We start from the raw sequence: 17,232 nt of genomic DNA on the forward strand, positions 1-17,232 counted from the left end.
TTTTAAATGTTTATTTTGGGTTGTGGGACAGCAGTTTGCACAATTTCTGTAGAACTATACTTTTTTTTTCGTTTTAATGTCAATTTTTGGTGTTCAGTTTATTTTATTTTTTTTATAAAAATAGGTAGATTTTCGCTCTCAAATAAATGATACGCATCACAGAGCATGTGAATGTAGATTACGGATTACAGATTACGCAACACAAGTGGTTCATCTTGGTGTTCATCACGCCACAAAAAAATGACACTATAATTTCACCGTCTTGATAGCGTCTTTCTTAACACTCGCGGACCCGCGGGTGTGTGTGCGGCCTCTTCCCACGCACCCCTCCCCCGCCTGTCCGCTCGCTCTGCCCAAAAAATGTGAAACCAAATCCGAGCAGCAGGTCACAGAGCCTAGTTATTTTAAAACCAATACTCAACTACCTCGACAGGACCATGGAAGTACCGCGGAACGCGCAGTTTAGAGAAATATCCGTCGCCTTGAGAGACTCAGAGTAAAATGAGGGAGCGCCACTGTGCTCGTTTAACGTGTATTGTTGTTTGGCTGCTCGTCCGTCTCCAATGTCTCTGCCCGTAGTTCTGCCTGGCTCTTGCTGTCGTTTATCGGGGGCTGCTTTAGCCCATCAGTTCGCAGACGCATCTTACAGAAGTCGCAGCCGCTGTGTGTCCGCTCTTCCGTCCCGTATGTCTGGATCTCAGACGCGGCTCATTCCGGCGCTGCTCCCCGCACGCCCTCTGCTCTCCCTCGGCTTGCTGCAGCTGGTTCTCGGCTGCTCCATGGTGGCGCTCTCTTTCGGGGCTCTGTCCCTTAGCAACTCGCCCCCTATTAGAAACTCCTGTCCGTTTTGGGCCGGATCATCTGTGAGTATTATATTACTGGCCATAATCAGAGGTGCTAATGCTTTTATTTTATGATACATCTGCATGCTAATCGTATTAAAATACATGCTTGTTAATATGCCACTGTATTAGTCTACAGCTTTTCATCGATCATTTACAGACCAACTGGTATAGAGAAGTTTTATAGTGGTCTAATGTGTAGCCTAAAACAGAAACGTGGTCCTGGTTCAGAGCACTTTAGGCATTGTTGTTTAATAATACACTATGATAAAAGGTCTGATATGTCAATGTCAAAATTTGTAAACTATTAGTCAGGTTATTAGTTAAATATTAAAAAGAACCAATGTGCAGTTGTTGCCTTAAGGAAATATTTCTCCCTGATCTCTCTATTGATGTAACCAAATGCAGTTAGCTTGAGTGAGTCAAATTAAATAATAATGTAACTGAAATTTGACCATTTTTATTTCAGATGTTACCACATTAAGCACATATTTAGCATTTACAGCATTTAACATTTTTACAGTTTGGAGTGTGGTGTAATATCCAGTCTAGTAATGAGATTTCAGTGAATGACAGTGTCTTTTAATCACAAGAAATTGTTACAGTTACCATTTGAGAAAAGTTCAGACTTTTAAGCTTTTTTACATTTTACATGATCATTTATACCTTTGGCTGTAATACACAACAAATTACATTGTTTTACCTTTAGATAATTTAAACATCTTGAGATTCTCCAGATTATTCTAAAGTTTTTAAAGGCCAAAGTTATCCTCAAAACTGCAATTTACAATATTATTTTCCACATTTACATGTGGTTAATATTTGTGGTCACTGGCAGGAACTGAGTGAACTGGTCAGTGAAGTCATGGTTAAGTGTGAATCTTTTTTACTGCTTAACACTCTGTAGTGAGACACTGTTAATAAGTAAAGCTGCCATATGCATACCTTTCACCAAATGCAAAACAACAGCTAGTTAACAAAATCTAATGTTTATTTATTGTTTAGAAGTTGAACTCCATTACTGATAAAAAAAAAACTCTGTAAGCTCATGTAATTGTGACATTTAACAATGATTGTAAAAAAAAAAAGGTGTTATAATGATTAAAACATTTTGCAGTGTTGTAAAGCTGATTACAGAATATTGTTGATTTGAATACAATCAATAATTTAATTACTTTATAGTTTACCTCACAAATCATTTTACAGTTAAGAATGTAGTAAAATGCTTTGGAGTGTTCTGTTTGAAAAAAAGAGCTAAACACAAGAACCCATCAGCTGGTGTAATTGACAGGAAGTGCCAGGGTTAGAGGAAATGAGAGGGAGCCGAGTATGGACAATGGTATTTGAGTGAGGCTGCTGCAGTGAAAACAGGAATTTAAAAGTGCTGAAGGCCATTTTGAGCATGTTCAGCATCTGATGGGTAATGGGTTCATTTTCAGTTAATCTGTCTGTGAGTGTTTGCCACTTTGCTAAAGAGATTGATTGTTTTTTGCAGGTCATCCTTTCTGGGATCATAGGACTAACCACATGGAAGCGACCAATGCTTCTGTTGGTATGTTTGTTTTGCCAATTTAAGACTGCTGGTCTTGAAAACAGCATTCTTCCGTTTCTATTTTAATAAGCGGATACGTTTATTTTACTTTCAAGTGGTTATATGACATTTACTACACCAAATCAGTCCTGTATTGTCCTGAACATATGTTTTCAGGGTAACCTTCTGCAAGTCTGTGTCCTTATGTTTAAGAGACAGTAGTTTGGCCCTTTAAAGACCTTTTAAATAGGATCTGTCCACCAGACATTCAGTTAAGACTTTGTTAATTAAATCTCAAGCTGACAATCAGCTTCTGCCTGCTGTCATTCATATACACTACAGTTCAAAAGTTCAAAAAGTTTTCGTCCCACTTTATATTGGGTGGCTTTACACTGAATGTGATGTACTTACACTGAAATAAATCATTTGATAGTATGCACAAATTTTGTACATGCGTGTTTTTAAATTGTACTTATATTTTTAAAAATACCTACATGTAATTACATCTGTAATTAATTTATGTAATTACATTTACAATTACACTGTTGACCCATCCCTTACACCTTAACCCAGGTGGTTATTCCACCAAACCTGTTCCTAACCTTACTCATGTCCCACCTTGATAGCAGCAGAAGTGTTTTATAATGCAATATAAACATAAAGGACAGAGTACTTTGTATTGTATTTTTAAATGCAAAATACATTTAAATGCTAGAATACAAAATATTTTTATTTCAAATAAATGATTTTCTTTAAAACTTTCTATTAATATAATATTAAATTATAATAATAAAATGTTTCTTGAGCATGAAATCAGCACATTAAAATGATTTCTGAAAGATTTTGTGATACTAAAGACTGAAAAGAAAATTCAGCTTTAAAATGTAAAATATAGTAAACTAGAAAATAGTTATTCTTAAATTCTAGTAATAATTCACTGGTGAACATAAGAGACTTTTTTCAAAAACATTAACAAATCTCACCAAACCCAAACTTTAAACAGTAGTGTGTCATTTTCTAATTCCGGATCTGAGTGCTAATGTTATGTTTGTCAAATAAAATGACCGACTGGTATTGATGTTTCTCTGTGTTTCTCACACAGGTAAATCTGTTTGTATTGCTGTCAGTGGTTTGTATCCTGCTAAACCTGGCAGGCTTCATTCTCTGCTGTCAGGGGGCTCAGCTGGTCTCCAGCACCATTAACTGCCAGCTGGTGAGGAATCTGTGCACTTGGACATGTGCTTTGGTAGAGATAATAACATCAATAATAACATGTCAGATGACTCATGTATTGATGATTGTATTCATGAACCTAGATGCAAAATATAAACAAACACAAACAGAAGTGGGACAAGCATTTTAATACACACAGCTTTGTTCTAGTTAAGTGTGTAATCGAAACAATAACACAGGCCAATGTGGTCCTCGTTTGAAGTACGTATTAGTAACACATGATGGAAAAAAAGCACATCTGTACAGACCATCTGCTTAGAGGAATGAAGCTTGTCCAAGTTAAAGAGAGCCCTGAATTTGTCAAAGCAGGTTCCAGTTTTTCTTGGATTAGATGTAGTTTTTGGGTTGCTGTCATTTCCAGTGTCTGAAGGCTGCTCTTTTATCATTTCCACTTGTCATGGAAATGTCCCTGCCATATTGGTGACCTCATATCTTTGAGTTGTTATCGGATGTAGTGCCAGGCCGCTTAAAAAGATATATGTAGAATGGTGCCTGGAAACGGCATCCGCAGTCTAATACTTTCAATCCAGGCAGTTCTTTAAGCATGTCATCAGACATCAGTATGAAACAAACATGTGTTTCTCTGTTTCAGAGTGAACCGGGTGATCTCTGTCACTGTTGTTCAGAGACTCCAAGTAGTCAGTGCAAAGAGGACAAGTTGATTGAGATCTACGCAGGTCATGCATGTGGTACAATGAGAATCCTGCTCAAGGTGTGTGTTCATTTTGTAATAATTATTACACTGCCACTTGGCTGATAAACAGATATAGACAGACAGCAGGCAACTGAAATAGCTAGATAGACTGATAGATAAATAGATTTTGGTTCATATGCAAAGGTGTCATTTTCACAAAAAAACTAAAAATTAATATTTAATAAAATTTGGACTGATTTTCGAAGCTTTACCCATGAAATGCAAGCAAATGTATGTTTATGGTGGCCACAAATGAAGTATTTGTTCTCTAAGTAAATCATGGCCATGTAGTACTGATTCATTCCCTTTTTAATTAAATCAAAGCAAGGGAGCAAATTCGTAAAATCTGGCCATGATATTGTCTATATATATTTTTTCCTGCAAGCCATATGGGTGTCTGTACTGAATTCCCCTGACCACCCGTATGCAAAAACTCAACACATTTGAGCTATTCATTTTGTGTATACTGTAAGGCCCTATGAATTTTTTTCAGTTTTAATGGTTAAATGAAAAAATATTAATCAAAAAGCATGTCTAATTAATTAAAATCATGGAACTTACACAATTGAACTGGAATTTATTAAAAGTATAATGAAATTAAATTTTTAAGGCCCTGTGAAATACTTTTTTTCCTCAAATTCAGTTTTATTTTGACCAAATTCTGTGTTTTCCATTAATTTTCTGGATTCCATTTTATGTTTCATGAAATTTTAATAATCAAAACATGTCTAATTAATACATTTTTTTAAATTTATTTATTATTATTTTATTATATTTTCCCCCCCAGAAAGACTGTGTTGTGTATTAAAATTTTTCTGATAAATAATTTCTGGTAAATATTCCTTACAAATTATGTCTTAATAATAATTTCATTATCAGTGGTAATACTATCATTACATCAAGTAATATATTTCTGTCACAGTTTCTTCAAATTAAACCAAACTTTTATTTTGACAGGCTGTTGTGAAGACCTTAAAGTTTCTGTTTATATATGTGACCTTGGACCACACAAGACTGTCATTAGGGTCCATGTTTTGAAATTGAGATTTATACATCTAATAGGACAATGTTTGGCCGAGATACAACTATTTGAAAATCTGGAATATGAGGGTGCAAAAAAATCAAGATATTGAGAAAATCGGCTTTAACGTTGTCCAAATGAAGTTCTTAGCAATGCATATTACTAATCAAAAATTAAGTTTTGATATATTTATGGTAGAAAATTTACGAAATATCTTTATATAACATGATCTTTACTTAATATTCTAATGATTTTTGGCATAAAACAAAAATCGATAATTTTGACCCGTGCAATGTATTATTGGCTATTGCTACAAATATACCCGTGCGACTTATGACTGGTTTGATACATATGATGTGGTTTCTCAAAAGAAACAGTAAAATGCTCATGAAGTGACTCTCATGAGCAGTTCTGGTGGTGTCTGTTTTGAATGGGCATGACGCCTGAGGTGACAGATAGGCAGAATGATAGATAGACAGACAGACAGTTAGTAGACAGATAGATAACAGATTCGATGCAGAATGCCACAATTGACCAATCAGAATAAAGTATAATATGTTACAAGTGAGAAGAATATAGTCATGCTTGAAAACGTTATATACACCAGCAATAGATTTGGATAATATGGAGTTTTTTCTCTTTCAGAAAGTGCTCTTTGCATTGTGTGCACTGAATGCTTTGGCTACAGCCGTGTGTCTGGTTGCTGCTGCGCTCAGATATCTCCAGATCTTCTCAACCAGACGGCCCTGCATGGTGAGAAATCATATCATGGAAAAAATGATGAAAAAAAAAGTATTGCAATGATTTAATTCTTGGTCAGTGTTTGGCAAGACTGTTTAGACATGTTGTAAGCAGCTCAGAGGTGTCTGATGTCTCTCAGGCCTGGTCGAGTGCTAATACGGGTGTGATTATGATCATCTTTGGCAGGAAGAGGCTAGGCCTGTTCCAGAGGAAGTGGAGGAGCAGTCTCATCTTCCTGACCCTGACGAATTTGTCGCTCCTGCACCTCCTCCTTCATACTTTTCAACCTTCTACTCTTACACCCCGCGCTTGGCTCGCAGGTATCGCATACAACCCCTCTTTACTTAACGCTTAAGTTACACTGCACACCCCAAAAAAATATTGTGCAGCACAACGCTAAAATGTGTTATTATCTAAATGAACTGGATATTCAAGTCAAAAATATGATTTAATTTAATTGTTACAGTTGAGGTCAAAAGTTTACACCCCCCTTTCAAAATCTGCAAAATGTTAATTATTTTACCAAAATAAGAGGGATCATACAAAATGCATGTTATTGTTTATTTATTACTGGCCTGAATAAGATTTCACATAGAGGATGTTTACATACAGTCCACAAGAGAATAGTTGAATTTATAAAAAAAGTTTACATACGCTTGATTCTTAATACTGTGTTGTTACCTGAATCACGCACAGCTGTGATTTTTTTCTTTATAATAATTTTGTTTTCTGGAAAACATGTAACAATCATCTGTAGCCTCTGAAGCCTTCAAAATAAGAAAAATGTATTCTGTTCCATTCTGTTCAAAAGTTTTCACCCCCCGGCTCTGAATGCATGGTTTTTCCTTCTGAAGCATCAGCGAGTATTTGAATCTTCTGTAATAGTTGCATATGAGTCCCTCAGTTGTCCTCATTGTGAAAAGATCATACACTCATTGTTGGAAAGGGTTCAAATACACACAAATGCGGGAAAACCAAAGAATTTTTGGGACCTGAAGGATTTTTCTGAAGAACAGCAGGCAGTTTAACTGTTCAGGACAAACAAGGGACTTATGAACAACTATTACCAAAAAAAAAAACCTAACAACAACACAGCTGTGGATCATTCAGGTAACAACATAGTATTAAGAATCAAGGGGATGTAAACTTTTTAATGCTTTCATTTTCTATACATTCAAGTATTATTTTCTCTTGTGAACTATATGTAAACATATTTTATATGAAATATATTATTCAGGTCAGTACTAAATAAACAATAACATGCATTTTGGTAAAGATTCTGAAAGGGGGATGTAAACTTTTGACCTCAACTGTATAACTGAATTGATCTGATTGTAGTTTATTTTTAAAGATACATAATTTAACGTATACTTTATACTTATCTACATATCTAATAATACATATCTGTAATATCTATATCTATAATACATATCTGTTACGGTAACATCTATATGTTTTCACTTTTTACAGTGTGTGATAAAATCTGTCCAGCATTTTATGATCTATAGCTTGCTTATCTATGTTTTACACAAACACACAAACACACACACATACACACACAAACCTGCACTTTGACCTTGAACTCTTAACCAAAAATACAGCAGGATTAGTCAGATTTGTGGGTGGGTGGCTCAGAGTTTGGCAGGCAACCAAAATGTTTTGGCAACGTAAAACAGGATTAAAGTTTGTGTGTGGGAAAGCATGATATGCTCCCCTTTCATTGGATGTTCTGATCAAACACTAATGGGTTGATCTAGAAGCAGTCGTTTACTGTCGTTATATCTTCTCATGGGTTGTTTATAATGTAAATGTGTGTGTGTTTGGCAGGATGTTTGGTGATGGTATGATTCCTCTTCCCCATATATATGGTGCCAGAATTAAAGGAGTAGAAGTCTTTTGTCCTCTAGACCCTCCTCCACCTTATGAAGCGGTTACATCACAGCCAGCAGAACAGGTACTGATTTTACAGTTACCATATGCCATCTGTTCTCACATAATCATCTCTGTGAAGTCGAACGGCAGTTAGCATTTACAGCATTTACAGTATTTATGCCTGATAGCATTTCAACTCTGTTTGTGAATTAGGCTTCACATCAGCAAATATGGAACTGTGTCCTGGTCTGCCAGGCTTATGTTGGCAACAGCTCAATCAAATACAGACCTTGCCCACTCACTGACCCCCTGTATTTATATCAGGCCCAGAATACTGAGGTGCAACTGACCGATCTGACTGAGGTCCTGACAGAGAATGCAGAGACAGAGACGCCCAGTGATGGTATGAACCACTTGTATTCACTTCCAGTTGTTTTTGCACATTAAACTGGGACGGGAGAAAGTATTTTAACATAGAACAAAAGATGCTTCACACTGCAGTTTGGGTGTAATAAGTGTTATAATCAACAAATAGAAAATTCCCATTTGAAAATCTGTAATTGGAAAAGGGTGCTGCCACTTAGATGTTATTGACACAGCTTAAATGAATCCAGTGCCTCTGGTACTCTATATTTAATCAAGATGCTTACAGCGTTTCACAGTACCCGGCCAAAATTATGTCATCTGTTTATTAAAAGAAATGTATTTTAGTGGTGTCAGTTGTATCTCTAGTGTTTCTCAGTGAGGGATTTATTTTTCTTTTTATAGCTGTCTGTATCCTTCAACACTTTCAAAGATAGCACTGTCCTGCATGTTTTTAATGAGCCTTCACAAGTCACAATAATAATATATATTTACATTTTACATTTTAGTCATTTAACACAGAGGTCCCCAACCACCGGGTTGCGACCCACTACTGGGCCGTGGAAGAATTTCTACGGGGTCGCGAGAACGTTTGGGGAAAATTTGTATAGATATGACGCTGTCTGATATTTATTGTGGGTAATTGATTGTTTTAATTATTCTGTACTTTCGTTGTATGTGACTGATATGGAGTAGCAATTTGAAGATTTCATGTTAAATTAGTAATTCAAAGATTTCTCTGATCTGTCATATAATCTATTAGGGTTTAAAAGGATCGCAGTTGATCCGTGATATGTATGGACCAGATCCGGACCCCACCGTTCGGCATGTGATTTGCAGATTAATATGCCAATTTACACGTTCAAGCTATTTAAAACCACAAGAAGAAGAAACGAAACAGAACTTAGTTCATTACTTACGTGCTGTTCTGGCACACACCCGAAGCGCGTATACTGAGTTGATTCCTCTTTCACGTCTCCCTGCGTTTAAGATACATAGCTATGCTTGGGGGTTATGTTGCAATATTGGAAATATTTCTGTTTCAAACCACAAAATCGAGCCAATGGATATCACACAAGCAACGTGCAAATTTTGTGCAATAGTTATGTTGGTGAAGGTCTTAACTTCAGTCAATTCACTATACAGAAAGTGAAAAAACTTTCTGATGCTGCATTAACGGCGCATATATTCTCTCAGAGATGGCAAGAGACGAATCTACTTCAACATATGCTGATAACGGTGCATAACTGTCTAAAAGATTTTTTTATTATCAATTATATGGTAACACTTTACAATAAGGTATCATTTGTTAACATTAGTTAATGTACTTGCTAACATGAACGAACAATGAGCAATACATTTATTACACTATTTATTCATCTTTGTTAATGTAGTTAATATTAGTTCACAGTGCATTAACTAATGTTAACAAACATATCTTGTGATTTTAATAATACATTAGTGAATGCTGAAATTAAATTAGGGTAATCAATGCTGAAGAAGTATTGCTTATTCTTAGTTCATGTTAACTAATGTAGTTAACTAATAATAACTAATGAACCTTATTTTAAAGAGTTGCCAATTATATTATGAGCATAACAATTTGAAATGTTGAATTGAAAAATTATGCTTTAATGAAAGCAGAACTTGAACTGCATGAACTCCACATGCAAACCTGATGTTCATGCTACTTTTTCTTCATTTTATGTTGTTTAAAATCTGAAAACCTGGAAAAATTTAGGTTTAGAGCTTACATTTTTAATTTGTAAACTTCTCAGTGTTTGTTTAGGGTCAGTAATATATGTTTTTAAATAAAGTAATATTTTATTCAGCAAAGATTAAATAAATGGGCCAAAAGGAAAAAAAACATTTATAAATATAAAAATTTTCGTAATTATTGCAAAAAAAGTTTTTTTTAAATAAATGCTGTTCATTGGAATACTGAAAAAAAAAAATAGAAATAAAAAATATTACTTGTTCTCAAATCAGCATATTAGAATGATTTCTGAAGGATCATGTGACACTGAAGACTGGAGTAATGATGCTGAAAATTTAGCTTTGCATTACGGGAATAAATTAAATTTTAAAATATATTACAGTAGAAAACAGCTATTTTAAATTGTAATAACATCTCACAATATTACTGTTATACTGCATTTTTAATAAAAAAAATGCAGACTTGGTGAGTATGAAACTTCTCTTGAAAACATTACACTGGCTCCAAATGGTAGTACATATAGACATAAATATATGTTGTTTGTTAGAAAGTAACATGACGTAACATCTCTTAATGTACACAGGACTTTTTATAAGATGTTGCTGACTCTTGTTGACTGTATATACTAGGTTTGTTTTGGCAGTTGCTGACATAGGACAGACATGAATAGACAAGAAAAACAAGAAAATCTTCAGTACAAAAAGGGGCTTTTTCACACTCCTAAACCCCTTTTTGCCTGGGTTTATGAAACCCTGCTGTTAAGATGCGGTGTTAAAATGTTATGCAATGTTTAGCAACAGGCACCCAATTGGATGCTTCATTTTCACATGCTTTGGACAGTCATGGAAACACCACACATTGTATAAACAGTCCTTTGAGAGGAAAAAATGTAAAATGTTGACAAAAAACACATGAATTGGATTAAAGAAGCATTTTCACCTTTCAAGTGAAGGAAAGTCCAAATCAAGTTCAGGAAAAACTTGAAAGTACAATCAGCAGCAGGGGTGCAGCTAGAGATTTTGTACAGCTCATTGCTTCAGATCCCCCTCAGTTGAGATTATCGATAGTTTGAAGTGTAAATTGAGTGTAAATAGTAAACAGTCTGCAAAGTTGCTAACCGAAAAGTGCATGATAAATAAAGACATTGTCTCTCAAAATAAAAATCGACTCTAAACCACCTTAATGAGTCATCATATTTTTGAATCTTCTGTGTGGAACCGATATACGTCACTGTGTAACACATTTGCATAATCACCGCCTGCCCGCGAAATGCAAGCACTCTGACATGCCCACAAACACTTCCACTAGTGAGTGTGTTTACATTATGTTGAGAAGACGCTGTGTTCTGCACTGTGAAACCAAGTTTGTTTGGTTTTCATTGCTGAAAGATGATGATGTGAAGAATCAGTGCTTAAAATAATTTTTTTCCACATGCAAAGTTTAAACTTACCACTGAGAAACGTCCTGATCAAATCGCACTTGCAATGGAGTTTCCGGTTGAGGGACTGCATCGGTATCATCCTTGGAGATAATATCGATGCCTTTTTTTAAAATCTTAAATAGCATCTTTGTTTACAAGTAACCCTCTGGAGCAAAACATTTAATGTTGGTAATGGACGTTTTGTTTCTGACACACATTGTATGCAAGAAAGACCAAGTACAACACACTTGGCCAGCTGACCAATCAGAGCAGAGTAGGCTTATGGAAAGGAGGGGTTTCAAAATCATTGTAAAATGATTCGAATTTTAAATGTTTGTTCTGAGAAAACTACAATGTTTTCTGACCTTAGATGCATTTAAATCTGTTGCACAATATTAGGACTCTTTAAAATACCTAATGACCAGTTCTTCAAGTGTAAAAAGCGCTAAAAGGCTAACATGTTTTTATGTAGTTTGTTTGTGTGTTTTATTCAGACAGGTGCCGGCAGACGGCCATATTGAGCCCCACACCCCCACCTCAGTCCAGACAGCCTCAAAGCGCAGTCTCCTCCAGTAGAAAACCTCACAGATCTCGTCTCCGCAGGTCCAACAGCGACCCCGTCCTGCTAGACCTGACCGCCAAAGGTAAGGGGGAGGAATTCTCAAATGGTCTGATGTGTCAATTGCAGTAGTCAGCAGTCAGATATTTTTGTATAATCACCACTGAACTATATATTGAGTGTCGCAGACAACCAATGAAATTAAATTTGACTCGTTTTCAAAGGATATGTGTGCTGCTTCTGTATGTTCTGTATGTTTTAATAGCCTACAGGCAGATTTGTCTCATTTAAAGCCTGAATGTGTATCTGTTTCTATATATGGTTAATGTGTATTCACTGACACAATTAGTTTATGAACATAGGCTTCTTTGTGATGACAGATGGAGGTTTCTTTTTACTTGGTGAGTGTGTCCAGATCAGAGAACTGGGTCTGATACTTATAGTAAATTTAGAGAAACTATAGCTGTCAGTGGTTACTTTAAGCCTATTTTAAATATAGGACTCTCTGTCTCTGTGTTACTGATGGGGCTCAGCAGAGAGCGCTCACTTAAATGCATAGATCATCCAAAAATTGAAATCCATTAGAATCATTTGCTCACCTTCATTTCATTCCAAACATCTAATTTTTATTTTTCTGTTAAACATAAAAGAAGATATTTTAAGATATTTTTATACTGGCCTAAACAATGAATGTCAATGGTAACCAAAATGTTTGGCTACCAACATTCTTCTAAATATCTTCTTTTCTTTTGTTCAGCAGCAGAAAAAAAGTCATTCAGGTTTTTGAATGACATGAAGGTGAGTAAAGGTTTGTGAAAGGTGTATGGTTCACAACTTCTTATCTGACTTGTTAATTGATACAACAGGATCTAGACTGAATTATTGGGATTTTTTTTTGTTTGTTTATTAAGTTGAATAGAGCAATTTTTGAACCATGGCCTTTCTGGTCATTTTCAAATGTGTTTTTGGAATAACAGGTTATTATTTTTTGTTGTGTATGTACAGTATGGTTTATGGTTACGCAAATTCACTTGAAGATACTTTGACATTTTGTTCTACAACTAAAAATACACATTGAATATTTATGTTTCTGTGTTTTTCTGGAAAGATAAAACCTTGATTTTATCATATTCAATGTTTGAAAATGAATTAAGACAGTAATAAATATTAATATTGTAATTATTATATTTCCTAAATAATAATAGTAATAATAATAATAATAATATGATGATGATGATGGTTATTATTATTTATTTAAAAATAAATATTATTTAAAAAACAGAAATATATATATATTTGATTATTATTATATTTGATATTAAATGTTATAATTTATTTTATATATTGTTTATTTTACAGTGAAATATTACAATAGTAATATTTCTTATCTTGTTTAATATTTTAATTCAATAATAATAATAATAATTTGTCATTATTATTATTATTATAGTCAGAATTATTTGCCAAGTTGTGCAGCCCTACAAACAGTCACAACCATAATCACAATTTTTTTATCAGAAAATATGAAATTTGACACCCCTGTGGACTGTTTATGTTGGTTTCTCCCTCTTGTGCCCATATTTGGTTGTTCCTGTTTCCTGTCCTCATTTAATTATCATTAGTTTACCTTGTTTCACCTGTGCCTTAATTAAGTTCTTCGTTTTCACCTGTCTTTATAAGTTGCATTCTGTTCAGTGTTTGGGGTCCGGTCTCGTCTATGTATGTGTGGTTCTGCCCTCCCATTGTTGGATTTACCTGCTTTGGAGGTTTCCTGTGGATTATATTAAAGACTTTATCTTTGACCTTCGTCTACGTTCGCCCCTTCCTCGCACGATACGTGACAAATAGTAATATTTCTTATCTTGTTTAATATTTTAAATTTAATAATAGTAGTAATAATAATAATAATTATTATAGTCAGAATTATTTGCCAAGTTGTGCAGCCCTACAGTCACAACCATAATCACAAATTTTAATCAGAAAATATGAAATTTGACCCCCCCCCCAATTTTTCTTTATTATATTATGGTTCTTACATTTTATAATTTATTTTATATGTTGTTTATTTTATAGTAAAATATTACAATAGTAATACTTTTTTTGTCTTGTTTAATGTTTTAATTCAATAATAATAATAATAAAATAATAATAATAACAATTATTATTGTTGTTGTTGTTATTATTAATATTATTATAGTCGGAATTGTTTGCCAAGTTGTGCAGCCCTACAGTCACAACCATAATCACACATTTTTATCAGAAAATATGAAATTTGACCCCCTCCCCCCCTCAATTTTTCTTTATTATATTATGGTTCTTACATTTTATAATTTATTTTATATGTTGTTTATTTTATAGTAAAATATTACAATAGTAATAATTTTTTTGTCTTGCTTAATGTTTTAATTCAATAATAATAAAATAATAATAATAACAATTACTATTTGTTGTTGTTGTTGTTGTTATTATTTATTATTATTATTATTATTATTATAGTCAGAATTGAAGAAGTTGTGCAGCCCTACAAACAAGCACAGCAAAACTAGGTTTTTTTTCTTAAATGAATTATCACAATCACAATTTTTATTAGTAAATTTGGGCAGCACTTTACAATAGCATTCATTACTTAACATTAATTAACTACATAACATTAACTAAGAATAGACAATACTTCAACCGCATTTATTCATTCTAATTAATGTTAATTTCAGCATTTACTAGTGCATTAGTTAATGCACTGTGAACTATGAACAACTGTATTTTTATGAACTAACATTAACAAAGATTAATAAATAGTGTAATAAATGTACTGTTCATTGTTTGTTCATGTTAGTTAATACATTAACTAATGTTGAAAAAGAACCTTAGTGTATTTCATTGTGATCATTTTCTCCAAATTCCAAATCTCTAGTGAGTGTACATCATTTTACAAATATTTGTCAAAAAAATGGTCAGAGCTGTATCTCATTGCTATATCGGTTTCTCTGTCTCTTTCAGTAATGAGTTGTGAAGCAGCTACGCAGACAGAATTAGGTCCTGGATCGGCTCCAGGCACAGTGACTATAACAGAGCATGGGACGGTTACGCTACGACCGGGCCGTGGCAAGCGGAAGCCTCGTCCCAACTCTCTAGTGGACTACCAGAGCTACAGAGACACAAAAATGCTAGTGGCCCGTTTTCTGGAGCAGTCCTCCTGCAGCTTGACCCCTGAGGTACAAGAGCTGGTCAACAGCATCAAAACCGTGCTGCGCTCCGATGAAGAACACATGGAGGAGGCCGTTCGCTGCGCCAGCTTCATTGACAAGGCAAGATACATAGCACACAGCATGTTTTGACTATCATATTAGATACATCAGGCTCATATAGTATTACATAAGACAATATGGGATTCATACTTGAGGAACTGGTGTTTGAGCAATAATTTAGAGGCCACAGGATATTTAATAATATCCTGTGTGGCCATTTTTGCTCCGATGAGTTCCTGACACATCATTTTCATGAATGTTTGCAGGCTATTACAGTTTCAGAGGTCGCACCAGCGCAGTCCACCCTCCGCAGACAGACGCAGACGCAGACGCAGACGCAGACGGAGCCCACCTCCAACACGCTGCCGCTGCGCAAACGGCCGGGCATCCTTCACCTGCGCAGCTGTGGCGATCTCAGCTCCTTCACATGGGCGCAGCTGCAGCCCGGGCCGGAGCGCAGGACAGGTACCTATTCTCGAACTAATTCCAGGATGGGCTCTCGGGCAGGATCCCGCCGTTTGGAACAGGAACGTCCACACAGCCTTATAGGAGTCTTTCGAGAAACTGTCCTCTAAATGACGTCTCAGAACAGACTGTGTGACTGAGTCGGGTGAGGGTAAAGTGAACATCATGACATGAAGGAAGCTAAGCTTTGTATAGAGGACAGAATATTTCACTTCATTTTTAAAACATATCTGTTTTTGTTGTCAATGTGTATACTGAATATTATTCATTTTGAACTTTTTCAGTTGAAAATCGCTTGGTTTTTTTTCACATTACGCATTATGATAAAACACTGGAAAAAATGCCAATGTTTATTTACTAAATTTCCATGTTTCTTATTTAAAAATGATTTACAAAACTGAATATATAAAAAATTTTATGAACAATATTAATAATCATTATAGTAAGAAAACATGTAAATGTATGGCTTTATTTAGCTTATGTGATGTGGGGGATTACTCATTGCTGATTAAATCAGCATGTTGTGTAGAGAAAACATTTGAAACTTTTTGAATTGTATTTTTATTTGACCATTTGAGCAAATTTCTACCAAGATGTCCTTCGGAGATATATTGTGCATTATTACTGAATTTGAGGAGGCTCATCTGCATTATATGGGTGAAATCTACCAACCATATTTCTCCAAGATTAAATATGATCCTTAAAGCATCTGCCTGTTTTCTGAGACTTTCATTTAATCAATAGTGACATGTTGACAGTGTGGGATGTACAGTTTTTACAAAACCTATAATTAAACACTACCTTTCAAACACTTGGGCTCATTTGTTTTTAAGAATTAATATCTTTATTCAGTAAGGCTGCATTAAATTGATCAAAAGTGCCTGTAAAGACAAATGATTAAGGATGTTTAAAACAGTTTTAACATTATTCTAAATTTGTATTTTATCAAATACAGTGCACAGCATAAACGAGTACACCCCCGCTAAAATGTAACAAATTCAGCATTTACGCTTTACTTAGAAGACATGTTAGGGTTCTTTGGAGATATAATGTTCCAACAGGCCTGCTTGATCAATTACCAAAGAAGAATGTCAAAAGGAAAACAAGATTTGAAACAAAAACAAAATGAGTTGTTGCAAAAATGAGTACACCATCCTGAAAGTTACTAAATAAAACTTGCAAACAAAAAAAAGTGTAGGCTTAAGGCTATTTTTGATCAACAGGTAAATATATTGAACCAAAACTTTTAAAGATGAGTAATTTCCTGACAGTTAAAAGTGTTATATAGCCTACTGAATCATACTTAATGCTGCCAACAATGAAACCACTTGGGAGAAAACTGCCAGGTGACTTATTTCTTAGCGTAAAAGAGGACAATGGTACAAGATGAATACCAAATTATAGTTTTAAGTGTGAAAATACAGCAAAACACTGACATTCAAAAACAATGGACTTGTGACAAAGCACCTTAAATAATCAGGTCTTCACTTTAAGTTTTCATTTAGTGATGAGTGAATTTTTGCTAGAAA

General features: G+C 34.6%; 1 protein-coding gene across 2 annotated transcripts; it reads left to right on the plus strand.

Annotated features, from left to right (window-relative positions):
* The first annotated feature begins 333 nt into the window (after nucleotides 1-333).
* fam189a2 (family with sequence similarity 189 member A2) lies at nucleotides 334-16,514 on the plus strand. Of its 2 annotated transcripts, none has more exons than XM_051110041.1 (11): nucleotides 334-863; nucleotides 2,338-2,394; nucleotides 3,476-3,586; nucleotides 4,199-4,318; nucleotides 5,967-6,074; nucleotides 6,249-6,382; nucleotides 7,890-8,016; nucleotides 8,259-8,337; nucleotides 11,929-12,078; nucleotides 14,991-15,298; nucleotides 15,505-16,514. In XM_051110041.1, exons 1-11 carry the CDS (start codon nucleotides 564-566, stop codon nucleotides 15,811-15,813), a joined length of 1,803 nt encoding a protein of 600 aa, XP_050965998.1. In that variant the 5' UTR covers nucleotides 334-563; the 3' UTR covers nucleotides 15,814-16,514. The 2 variants fall into 2 exon arrangements, with proteins under 2 accessions (XP_050965998.1, XP_050966000.1); XM_051110043.1 differs by having other exon boundaries at nucleotides 7,938-8,016.
* Nucleotides 16,515-17,232: the final 718 nt, after the last annotated feature.

This window comes from Labeo rohita, chromosome 5, assembly GCF_022985175.1.
Source record: "Labeo rohita strain BAU-BD-2019 chromosome 5, IGBB_LRoh.1.0, whole genome shotgun sequence".
In the NCBI taxonomy this organism is placed as follows: Eukaryota; Metazoa; Chordata; class Actinopteri; order Cypriniformes; family Cyprinidae; genus Labeo; species Labeo rohita.

Coding starts and splice junctions, on each gene's coding strand:
- fam189a2 (XM_051110041.1), top strand. CDS start 564: ATGTCTCTGCCCGTAGTTCTGCCTGGCTCTTGCTGTCGTTTATCGGGG. Junction 864..2,337: donor CGTTTTGGGCCGGATCATCT/GTGAGTATTATA, acceptor TGTTTTTTGCAG/GTCATCCTTTCTGGGATCAT. Junction 2,395..3,475: donor AGCGACCAATGCTTCTGTTG/GTATGTTTGTTT, acceptor TTTCTCACACAG/GTAAATCTGTTTGTATTGCT.